Source organism: Periophthalmus magnuspinnatus, chromosome 12 (assembly GCF_009829125.3).
Source record: "Periophthalmus magnuspinnatus isolate fPerMag1 chromosome 12, fPerMag1.2.pri, whole genome shotgun sequence".
Classification (NCBI taxonomy): Eukaryota; Metazoa; Chordata; class Actinopteri; order Gobiiformes; family Gobiidae; genus Periophthalmus; species Periophthalmus magnuspinnatus.
In genome coordinates, this window is record NC_047137.1 from 18,617,097 (window position 1) to 18,629,983 (window position 12,887).

The 12,887-nt window shown below is 47.0% G+C and overlaps 1 protein-coding gene across 1 annotated transcript; it reads right to left on the reverse strand.

Annotated features, from left to right (window-relative positions):
• Nucleotides 1-73: 73 nt before the first annotated feature.
• On the reverse strand, nucleotides 74-10,227 carry LOC117379332 (uncharacterized). Its single transcript, XM_033976028.2, has 4 exons — nucleotides 10,214-10,227; nucleotides 7,477-7,576; nucleotides 3,963-7,247; nucleotides 74-1,033 (listed from the first exon to the last, which is right to left on the reverse strand). The coding sequence occupies exons 2-3, from the start codon at nucleotides 7,574-7,576 to the stop codon at nucleotides 3,964-3,966; spliced, it is 3,384 nt and encodes a 1,127-aa protein (XP_033831919.2). The 5' UTR covers nucleotides 10,214-10,227; the 3' UTR covers nucleotides 74-1,033; nucleotide 3,963.
• Nucleotides 10,228-12,887: the final 2,660 nt, after the last annotated feature.

A 12,887-nucleotide genomic window follows, 5' to 3' on the forward strand; every position in this document is an offset into this window, starting at 1 on the left:
TTCTAAAAACGTGTAAAACACAAATCACTTTGATCTGTTTAAAATTCTGAACAAAAGTGAACGTTTGATTCACCATGAGCCTCGACTCCTGTGTCTGTGGCTCTTAACAGTAAAACAGTAAAAACACATTTAACATCTGAGGAGCATTAGCATTAGCATTAGCCACAGTGAAAACAGGATTCACAAACACAACACTTCTTTGGTAAATGTGTAGCATTAGCATTAGCATTAGCATTGTTCCTCTGTGTGTTTAAAGGTCCTTTATCACACAAAAACACACTGGAGTTGTGTTTTGTTTCATTCACACATGTTTGATTCACACTTTATTATTAGTCTGTAACATCTACAAAGACCAAAATGCAACGTTTCACCTTGTGATGTCATCAAGTGGTAGTTTTCAACAGCTCCTTTTACCTTTAGTTCAGTAGATTGTAAATGATCCAAATGATTCTAGTGAAGGTGGAGTTTAAAAACACAGTGGAGCACTTCCTGTATCACCACATGATGACATCACAAGGTGGAACAGAGTGTTTTCAGTTATAAATCTGCAGGTTTGTGTGTTAAACATGTGAATGAAACAAAACACAACTCCAGGTCTGTGTGAGGAAACATCAGGTGAGAGAATCGAGTCATGTGGCTCTTTAAATCCACTTTCTCACCACGAGTTTGTCCAGCACAATTCAACACAGTGATTCAAAGAGTTTACAGAATAAGAACGAAAAATCACAAAACAACAAATCAAAACAAATGATCAGTCGTCTCCTGGACACAAAATGATCACCTCTAGATTAATATTCTTGATTTGAAGGTTTTAGAGACAATAAAGCAACAACACGAAACATCCTGATCCAAAATAAAACTTAAAATCAAAGTCTTCAAAGTCCGAGCGACGAGGACGAGACGAGGACGAGACGAGGACGAGACGAGGACGAGACGAGGACGAGACGAGGACGAGACGAGGACAAGACGAGACGAGGACGAGACGAGGACGAGACGAGGACGAGACGAGGACGAGACGAGGACGAGACGAGGACTGAAAGAGACAAAAACAGTTTGATCAAATACAACACAAAGAGTGTGTGTGTGTGTGTGTAGGGGTGTGTGTGTGTGTGTATGAGTGTGTGTTTGTTGACCCATGTCATATTTTTCACTGAGTTGCCATGGCGATGCGCGAAAGCGCCCATGTTATCCTAATGGGAAAATTTCCAAATTTTCGTACATTTCAAAATCTTATAACGACTTATTATCGTCAACGACGAACACAAAATTTTGCAGTGATTCTTCGTCGTCACTGTCAAAAAAGTCCAGGGGGCCAAGTTTGTATTTTGCACGGTGTTGCCATGGAAAACCCATGTTTTTGCATTTTGTGCATCAGCACTTCCGATGTGACTAGTTTGGGGACAAGTGCAGCCAAAAGCCGCAATATAAAAGGGACAAGTGGCGCGTCAGCGTCACAAACAGGGAGTGCCGGGTCGGCCGAGTGCGAAGCACGGCCCACGAGGGCCGTTCGATGCCGCTTGTGGTTTTAATTTTATTTTTGTAACACCCAAAATCACAACAACAGTTGTCTCTGGCCGCTGCATTTTGGACCAACTGGAGGCTCCTTATAGTACTTTATAGTACTTTATAGTACTTTATAGTACTTTATAGTACTTTATAGTACTTTATAGTACTTTATAGTACTTTATAGTACTTTATAGTACTTTATAGTACTTTATAGTACTTTATAGTACTTTATAGTACTTTATAGTACTTTATAGTACTTTTGGGGCAGGCAGCGAGCAGAGAATTACAGTAATCAAGTCTGGAAGTAACAAATGCATGGATGAGTTTTTCAGCATCGTTTTTAGGTAAAATATTTCTAATTTTAGTTATATTTCGCAGGTGAAAGTATGCGGTTTTACAAGCTAGGTTTATATGGGCTGTGAATGAGAGATTTTGATCAAATAGGACTCCAAGATTTTTTACAGTAGGGCTAGAAGCTAAACTCACATTGTCGAGTGAGATTATCTGGTCTGACAGAGAATCTCTTTGACCTTTGGGACCAACGACAATGACCTCTGTTTTTTCAGGATTTAAGAGCAGGTAATTCAAGGTCATCCAGGTTTTGATGTCCTTCACACAGGCACTGAGTTTATCTATTTGATCAGTCTGATTTGGTTTCATTGATAAGTACAGCTGAGTGTCATCAGCGTAGCAGTGAAAATTAATGCCATGTTTTCTGATAATGTTTCCCAATGGCAACATATACAGAGTAAATAGGATTGGACCAAGCACAGATCCTTGTGGAACACCACAGGCTACTTTAGAACAGGGAGAGGTGCTCTGGTTTATACTAACAAACTGGTACCTATCTGATAGATAGGATTTAAACCATTTGAGGGCGGTCCCTCTGATTCCAATGTCACATTCTAACCTCTGCAGTAGAATGTTGTGATCAATGGTGTCAAACGCTGCACTGAGGTCCAGTAGGACCAGGACTGAAGCCAGCCCGTTATCAGCAGCTAGTAGTAAATCATTTGTTACTTTAAGCAGTGCAGTCTCTGTGCTGTGGTGAGCTCTGAATCCAGATTGAAATTTTTCAAATATATTATTGTCCTGCAGGTGGCGGCAGAGCTGTTTCACCACAACTCGTTCTAGAATTTTTGAGAGGAAGGGAAGATTAGAGATAGGTCTATAGTTGACTAATTCATCAGGATTTAGGTTAGGTTTTTTCAAAAGGGGTTTAATCACAGCATACTTAAAGGACTGAGGAACGTAGCCATTTTCTAACGACATATTTATTATGTTATGGATGGAATCTATTATTAGGGGGAGGGCTTCTTTGAGGAGTCTGATTGGAATAGGGTCGAGCAAACAGGTTGATGGTTTTGACGACATGATGACTGAGGTAATCTCCACCTCATCAACAGGAGTAAATTTATCTAATATTATTAGAGGATCCATATGGGATATTGGCATTACAGACTGGATTTGCTCAGAGCTGATTTTTGGAGTAGCTTTGTTGATTTTGTCTCTAATGGTTGTAATTTTGTAATCGAAGAAGTGAAGAAAGTCACAACTAATGTTGGAGGGGATAAGAGACTCATTAGCAGTGTGGGAGTTTGTCAGCCTGGCTACAGTGCTGAACAAAAATCTGGGGTTATTTTTGTTTACTTCTATTAGATTTGAATAGTATCTAGTTCGGGCTTTCCGCAGAGCGGCCTTATAAGTGAGCAGGCAGAGCTTCCATGCCTTCAGAGACTGCTCAGAGCGCGAGCGGCGCCAAAGCTTCTCTGTGCGTCTCACATGTTGTTTGAGTGTCCTGAGCTGTAGCGTGTACCATGGAGCCGGAGGTCTTGGTTTAATGCTCTTCTGTGTGTTTGTGTGTGTGTATGTGTGTGTATGTGTTTGTGTATCTGACTTTTGTTCTGTTCTTCACATTCGTTCATTCGTGTTTTATTTTCTTTAAATCTGTTATAAGTGAAATGTTTTTTCTTGACATGTCGGCTGGTGACCACAGACTGTACGTGTCTCTGGACAGAGCTAACCTGTTAGCCACGTGCACCAAACAGGAAGTGATCATGGTGCACTTCCTGCTCGACTCTGGCTCCAGTTCACTCTCTGTGTATAAACTGTGTCTCTCTCTGTCTCTGCTGCTTCAGACTCATCATTTTGGACTTCAAATGTTTTAATTTCACTATTTTGTCTGTAAATCGAGATAAACCAATCAGGCGCCTTCTTTCCCTGAGGTGACTCCTGCTAGCGTTAGCAACAGGTTTGATTGACAGCGTTGCTGAGCGTCTGCTCCTATAGAACTGGACTTACAGTAACAACCGCTGCTGTACAACACGTCACCACCAGGGACAGTCCTGAGCACAGCTCACTGTTAGCACCTAAACATGTCACACTAAACACATCTTACATTTGATTTAAAGAAAATAAGAAGCTAACGGTTTTAAATAGACTTTGTTCAGACTGACCTCAGTGAGGGCCCAGAATCTCCTGCCCGGTGCCGACTTGTGTGAGCAGTTCGGCCTTCTTCTTCTCCTCCTCCAGGGCCTTCACCCTCTGCTTCCAGCCCGGCTCTCGCTGCTTCTTCTCATGTTCGATGAGCAGGTGGATGTAGTCTGGAGTGGACAGGGGGTTGGGCTTCAGCGCGATCTGATTCAGACGGTTTATGGCCTTAGTGGCTTCCTTGACCATGTCAGTAACAATGTTCTTGAACCGATGATATTCCCTTTTCAGTTTTGAGATCACGTTCTGCACAGTCATCTTGTCCTTGGTTCCCTTCAGGTACTTCTTCTTGATCTCCTCTGCGGTCTTCTCCTCGATGACTTCTTTGTACTCCCATCTGTACTTCTGGTTGTAATGATCACTCCAGATGCATTTTCCTGGGCACTCTGTGCAGTACCCGTTCTGATCCATGGCGGCGCAGCCTTTCTTGGCGCTGTCGTCAGCAATGGTACATGGGTAATGGCACGTGTGGTTGCACTTCTGGCAGTTGGTGATGTAGTTTCCTGTTCCTGAGATGTCTTCTTGAACAGGCTTCAGGACTTTGAGTGGGACCATGAAGTCCTTGTTTCTCTCGATCTCGGCCTCGTGCTTTTTCATCTGTTCCTCAGTCTGTTTGATCTCGTCCTGTTTGGCTAACGCCACTTTGATTTTCCTCTGTAGATCTTCCACAGTTTCCTCTAGCTGCTTTCTCTCTCTCAGCACCTCTTTGGTCAGAGTCAGACTCTTGGGCTCAGTCTTGTGCAGGACATCAAAAAAGCTCCTCATGCTGGCTTTCCCCATGTTCCAGAACATCTCATCGAACCCCACCACAGAACTCTGGTTCTCTGCAAACAGCGCCGAGTTGTTAAACTTGTAGTGGGCGGGTTTTCCGTCATCGGCTTTGGGGCACGGGACTCCTGCCACTGTGATGGCCTCTAGAACCGGAGGCAGCTGTCCGTCTGCGAAAGTCACCAGAACCCGGATGTTCTCGGCCACGTCATTCCCAAAGATGGAGAGGACGGAGTCGAACACGTAGCGCTGAGTGGCGCTGAGGCGAGGAAGAGCAGATTGAGCTACAAAGCACACGGCGTGAATGTCGTTCACCCCAAAGTTGTTGGAGAAGAGTTTTCGGATCTGCTCTGTGATCTGTTGGTCTCGCTCGATGCCTCGAGTGTCTCCAAAGCCCGGCGTGTCGATGATGGTCAGAGAATAGTCGATCATGAAGCCGTCGTCAAAGTTGATTTTATAAACCGTCACCTCCGATGTCTGACTATGAGCCTGTGACTTCTTCTCCTCCACTACCAGCTTGAACCTGTAGGGGTCAGTCCACTGCACGCCCAGGATGTAGTTGATCATACCGTTGATGAGGGTAGACTTGCCCGCTCCCGTGGCGCCCATCAGCATTATGGTGCAGTTACTCTTCCCGGGGAAGTCGGTGCCGTAGATGAACTGCTGGCAGCCTGGGATTTCTATACTATCTCTGGTCAGTGGAAGCTTCAGTATCTGCAGAGATTCTTTGGTTTCTATAACTTCACAGGTTTTCTTCAGCTCCTCCGTGAGGCGTTTGGGGCCCTCGGGTTCAGGAGCCGTTTTTATGGACTTGAGTTCTGCGGCCGGTCCCAGACCCACTGCAGTGACGGCTCTCAGTCTGAAACTGTACTCTGTGTCTGCGCTCAGGGCGCTCACTCTGACTAACCCCGTCTTAGCCTCAGACAGCTGCCACTCTCCTCCATCGCTGTACTCCAGCCTGTAGCCCATCACCGTCTCTGCCCCCCATGTGGGGGCGCTGAAGTGCAGAGTCAAACTGTTGTGGGTTACATCGTCCACACTGATGTTCTCAGGCTTCGAAGGGGGCTCAAAGTTATCACTGACTTCAAATCCTTCTTCGTAAAGGTAGATGGTTGAGCCTTTATGGGTCTCATTCTTAAAAGCCACTGCCAGAAACTTAACGTCCTGGTTGTCAACGTTGGCCTCAGCAAAATCTCCAAAGAGCTTGGCCTTGGTCCTCACGGCCTCTCGGACGTCTTTGTCGCTGTACCACTGCTCCATCTCCAGGTCTTTAGGCCGAGGGCTGAGCTGTTCTGAGCCCTTTAAGTACTGACTTAAGGCAGAGAGATAGGGCTCCTCAGTCTCCAGGGAGGTGAAGACGAAGCACACAGTGTTCTTCACATTACTGGACCTGTCGTCCAGGTCATCCTGAGAGGAGAGGACCTCTGTGTTCTTCATCAGGTGACAGAAGGTTTTGATGAGTCTGGCCTCTTTGACTTTACACCTCACCCACTGGTTCAGACAGTTGTGACTGAACGGAGATGCAGCTCTTTTCCTGAGTATCTCGGCGAGCTCCGCCTCCTCCTCTCCTCCTCCGCGAATTAATGGCAGCCTCTGAGCCAGAACGCCCTGCAGTCCCAGCTTAAACTCGGAGCACAAGCCCATGAAGGTTCTGATCTTCGTGACTATCTGAGGAAACTGCTTTAACTCTGTGCTGTTCAAAACATCTCGACACCTCATGTCCAAGTCCTCTAAGTGCTCCAGAGTCCTCTCCACCTCAAACACCAACCCCACACTGACCTGCCGCACCAGGCGAGCTGCTGCAGAGTCTAGCGAAGTGAGGGGCAGTAGCCACACTTTCACCGGCACCTCCTTCTCTCCGTTTGGGCCGAGCAGTTTGGGCAGATCCTGGTAAACCTTCATGGCGTCTTCAAACGTGATCGGGTTCTGACTCAGGCTGAAGTCTCCATGGAATTTGCAAGAAAATTTCTGGACCTTTTCTTTGTCCTTGTCCTCCATCTTCAGAGCTCCTTCCCCCTCAATGGAGATGTTGGAGATCTTCTTAATGATCACCTGGAGGTTTCCCTGAATGTCTTGGAGATTCTCAGAGTCAGACACCTCTCGGTCGAACACAAAGAAGGCCTGAGCACCGTACAGAATGGCGGTGACAACGTGTGTGGCCAGCCCCTTCTCAAACACGTCTGGGTGCATGATGTTTCCTGCTCCGAGCTGGTTCATGGTCAGTGCTCTGAAGCATGTGGTGGTTTTGTACTGCAGAGTGACTCTGGCCTGCTGTTTGGAGGTCTTTGTGTCCTTCAGGTATTTAGCAGAGCCGTCGACCGCGATGAGGCCACTAAAGAAACTGGCCTTGAGTGCGGCGTCCACACCCAGAGAAGCGGACTTATCTGAAATGGAGTCTGACGCCAACATCTCAAACTCACTGTTGGGCTTCAGCGTCTCTGTCATGTCCTGCTGCAGCTTCTCATGGTCCCACAGCGTCATGCCTGAAACACAGAGGAAGCCTCATTTCGATAAAACTTCACACTGTATATATCAGTGGACATAGCTTTTTTTCACTATTGTGTCTGTAAATCAAAATATGAACATTAATTAAATATGTTCCCTGCCAAACAGTGGTGCAAGGGGACAAGGCATGTACCTTCAATAACTTCGCTGCTGATTGGCTCTTAGGTTTCATATATAAATAAAGATGTAGGGTGAAGAGTGACTGACCTGGCACCAGTTTGTCTGCTCTGGCGTCGTACAACATGCCCAGTTCAAAGGGACGGCCCAGAGCCGGCATCTCCAACGTCTCACCTCTCACACACTCCATCTGAAAAACATCAGGATCACACCATCAGCCACCTGAAGAACATCAACCACCTGAAGAACATCAACCACCAACCACCTGAAGAACATCAACCACCAACCACCTGAAGAACATCAACCATCTGAAGAACATCAACCACCTAAAGAACATCAACCTCCTGAAAAACATCAACTGCCTGAAGAACATCAACCACCTGAAGAACTTCAACCATCAACCACCTGAAGAACACCAACCATCAACCACCTGAAGAACATCAACCACCTGAAGAACATCAACCACCTGAAGAACATCAACCATCAACCACCTGAAGAACGTCAACCATCAACCACCTGAAGAACATCAACCATCAACCACCTGAAGAACATCAACCATCAACCACCTGAAGAACATCAACCACCTGAAGAACGTCAACCTCCTGAAGAACATCAACCACCTGAAGAACATCAACCACCTGAAGAACATCAACCACCTAAAGAACATCAACCACCTGAAGAACATCAACCGCCTGAAGAACATCAACCGCCTGAAGAACATCAACCATCAACCACCTGAAGAACATTAACCATCTGAAGAACATCAGCCACCTGAAGAACATCAACCACCTGAAGAACATCAACCACCTGAAGAACGTCAACCATCAACCACCTGAAGAACATCAACCTCCTGAAGAACATCAACCACCTGAAGAACATCAACCTCCTGAAGAACATCAACCACCTGAAGAACATCAACCATCTGAAGAACATCAACTGCCTGAAGAACATCAACCGCCTGAAGAACATCAACCACCTGAAGAACATCAACCGCCTGAATAACATCAACCGCCTGAATAACATCAACCGCCTGAATAACATCAACCACCTGAAGAACATCAACCACCTGAAGAACATCAACCTCCTGAAGAACATCAACCACCTGAAGAACATCAACCACCTGAAGAACATCAACCATCTGAAGAACATCAACCGCCTGAAGAACATCAACCACCTGAAGAACATCAACCACCTGAAGAACGTCAACCATCAACCACCTGAAGAACATCAACCTCCTGAAGAACATCAACCATCAACCTCCTGAAGAACGTCAACCATCAACCACCTGAAGAACATCAACCACCTGAAGAACATCAACCACCTGAAGAACGTCAACCATCAACCACCTGAAGAACGTCAACCATCAACCACCTGAAGAACATCAACCATCAACCACCTGAAGAACATCAACCACCTGAAGAACGTCAACCATCAACCACCTGAAGAACATCAACCTCCTGAAGAACGTCAACCATCAACCACCTGAAGAACACCAACCATCAACCACCTGAAGAACATCAACCACCTGAAGAACACCAGCCATCAACCACCTGAAGAACATCAACCATCAACCACCTGAAGAACACCAACCATCAACCACCTGAAGAACATCAACCACCTGAAGAACATCAACCACCTGAAGAACATCATATCTCCGTCACTGTCTTCTTCAACAAGCCGTTCTCTCTCAGCCTCGTGCTCATTTGTGTCGTGCTCTGGCCTCAAGTTCTCAAACATTTTACCAGATTAAATAAAATAAATAACACTGCACAGAGACACGCCCACTGTACAGAGACACGCCCACTGCACAGAGACACGCCCACTGTACAGAGACACGCCCACTGCACAGAGACACGCCCACAGCAGAGGGACATGCCCACTGCACAGGGACACGCCCACTGCACAGAGACACGCCCACTGCACAGAGACACGCCCACTGCACAGAGATACGCCCACTGTACAGAGACACGCCCACTGCACAGAGACACGCCCACAGCAGAGGGACATGCCCACTGCACAGGGACACGCCCACTGCACAGAGACACGCCCATTGCACTGAGACACGCCCACTGCACAGGGACACGCCCACAGCAGAGGGACATGCCCACTGCACAGAGACACGCCCACTGCACAGGGACACGCCCACTGCACAGAGACACGCCCACTGCACAGGGACACGCCCACTGCACAGAGACACGCCCATTGCACTGAGACACGCCCACTGCACAGGGACACGCCCACAGCAGAGGGACATGCCCACTGCACTGAGACACGCCCACTGCACAGAGACACGCCCACTGCACAGGGACACGCCCACTGCACAGAGACACGCCCACTGCACAGGGACACGCCCACTGCATAGAGACACGCCCACTGCTCACACAGACCATCTGAAACAACCACAGTGCAAAAAAACAAAGAATCCACACAGACAGGTGAGAGACAGACGATGGACAGACAACAGACAGATGACAGACATGTGACGAACAGGTGACAGATAGATGACAGACAGGTGACATACAGGCGACAGATAGATGACAGACAGGTGACAGACAGGTGACATACAGGCGACAGATAGATGACAGACAGGTGACAGACAGGTGACATACAGGCGACAGATAGATGACAGACAGGTGACAGACAGGTGACATACAGGCGACAGATAGATGACAGACAGGTGACATACAGGCGACAGATAGATGACAGACAGGTGACAGACAGGTGACAGACAGGTGACATACAGGCGACAGATAGATGACAGACAGGTGACAGACAGGTGACAGACAGGTGACAGACAGAGGAGCAGAGGAGAGTGGGTTTTACTCACGGCAGAAGCAGAGGGTTAGGGTTAGGTCTGTGTGTCTGTGTCTGAGCATCTGCAGTTTTATCTCCTCTTGACTGGGAGGAGCTCACACTTAACCCTTCACTCTCCTCTTCCTCCTCAGTCTGATGATTTACAGTAAATGCTGTGACTGATGAGAAAAGCCCCCCTTCTCCACAAACAGCCTGGACTTTGTCTACGGCAGAACAGCAGAGGTAGAAGTAAGTAGTAGCAGTAGTAGTAATTGTAGTAATGTTGGTACTTCTCCCTGAGCTGTTCATCTCTATAAGATTAAAAATGTGACGTCATCTGAAATTCAAGCATCTGATGAAGTGACAGACTCAATATAGTTTGTTTATATCATCTAAAAAAAGTACAGAATACAATGATTTTCAAATCATTTAACCTTTATTGAACTGAATAAACTACAAAGACATGATATTTAATGTTCAAACTGATAAACTTTGTTTTGTCGTAACCAGCAAGATGGAGGGACCAAAAGTGCGCGACTCTCGAAGGTTAAACAATGTCTTTATTCACAGAAGTGTGTGCACAATAATCACAGTTCAATAATCCACAAGACTGGGGAACGAGGTGCTTCACAGTGTAGTTCATGGACAGATTCAGTTCGTATTCAGAGGAGCTGGGGAGCGTGGGTGCAGATCCGTGAGCAGGAGAATACACAAGTGCAAGGCGTGGGTAACGTGAGACCACACCAAGGTAGAAGTGCAGGTGCAGAGAGGTCCGGAGCTGGGTCTGGGGCGGAGGTCTGTAGAAAAGCCAAAATTCCAATCAGACATGGGTTTTACAAAAATACCAAGATACAAAGTCGAGCAGAAATATTCACGTGAGACACGCGGACGTTCTGGCCCCGAGTGTCTGGTCCTGACTCCTCTTATCCACAGCAGGTGGTGTTGATTGTGTAGACGGGCTGCAGGTGTGCGCAGGAGGAGCAGGACTCCGCCCAGCTCCGGAGACAGGCAGGTGAGGGAGGGGGGAACACAGCACAGGAGGACAAGAAAAACAGGCATCATGACATGTTTTTATGTGAATAAAGCTGGGCATGGGCATGTTTACCACTGCGTTACATCAACTTTCCTTTTAACAATAATCAATAAGTGTTTAGAGCTGAGGACTCTAACTGTTGAGGCTTTGCAGGAGGAATCCTCTCTCATTCTTGATGAACGTCTGGGGTCTCTGTGTCGTATTCTGTGTTTCATAATGAGCCTTTTCAGTGGGACAGACAGGACAGTCCAGAACTGCACCTGTTACTACGAAGACACACTGAGGTAACACACCCCAGACCATGACCACGCCCCCAGACCATGACCACGCCCCCAGACCATGACCACACCCCCAGACCATGACCACGCCCCCAGACCATGACCACGCCCCCAGACCATGACCACACCCACAGACCATGACCACGCCCCCAGACTGTAATATAAATACTGTACTTGTTGTGGAAAAATTACAGTTGTAGATGAAAAGTAATCCATTTACGAAGCTCGGTGAGTTTTGCAATACAGGAAAAAAGGTTTATTGTTTGTTGCAGCAGATACAGACAGGACAGGGCCCAGGCCTGGACACAGACTGGGAGCCTCCGGCCTCTCCCCCAGTTCCCCTCTCAGTCTAAATCCAAGTCTCAACAACCCTGAGCATCTGAGCTCTGACTATTTTATACCAGAATGACAAAGCTACAAACATTTCAAAGCAGAGTGACTTTTGTTTCACACCCATGAGATAATGAACTTTTACACTTAGACAGAACAACAGCGAGTTTCCTGTGGGAGACAGAGCTTCACATGTTAATGAGTCTGGTCTGGGTCTGGCAGACTGACACAGATCAAATGCTTTTAAATACACAACATGAATATACTTAAATTTCTATCACAGAATCATAATAGACTCAAATACAGAGGAGACATGGTTTCCTTGAACATCAACCCCGTCTCAAGAAGAAACACTCGCAAAAGGCCCTTCTTTTAACGCCCCTGCCCTCCACACTGTCATGATGTGTGTATTTCTGTTCCTGTTTTGTCTCCCTGTGTGCTCTTCCCCCTCCCTCACCTGCCTGTACCTGGAGCTGGGCGGAGCTCTCGGCTCCTCCCGTGCGCACCTGCTGTCCATCTGGCTAATCACCACACCTGCCGTGGATAAGAGGAGCTGGGAGCAGACACTCGGGGCGAGATCGTCTGTGTGTCCTCACCCTGTCTGTGTTTGTCGTCCCTTCGTTCCTGTCGTTCCTGTGTTGCTTCACCCTGTTCCGTTCTGGATTATCCGTGTTTGGTGCCGGATCCTACGTGTGCCTTCAGCCCTGCTCTGACCCTGCTCCGACTCTGCTTCTCAGCCCTGGTACTGTCTTGGTTTTTCCCTGCACTCCACATTTCCTGGATCCTGTCCCGCTCCTGGCTTCCTGCTCACCATCAAATCAACCCTCAGTTTTGTATCTTGTCTCTTATCTGTAAAATAAACACTGTAAATCTGCCCCGAGTCTGCACTCTTTGGTCCACTACACCCACCGTTACGACACACACACAAATAGTATTTGCTTGAGCATAGGGGAGAAAATAAATAATGTGGGGAAGGTTACCCAATTATTCATTTGAAGAAGGAAGAATGGAGGAGGGAGAGAGAAGAGGAGGGAGAGAAACTGAATGTTAAAACTAGTTTTAACTTC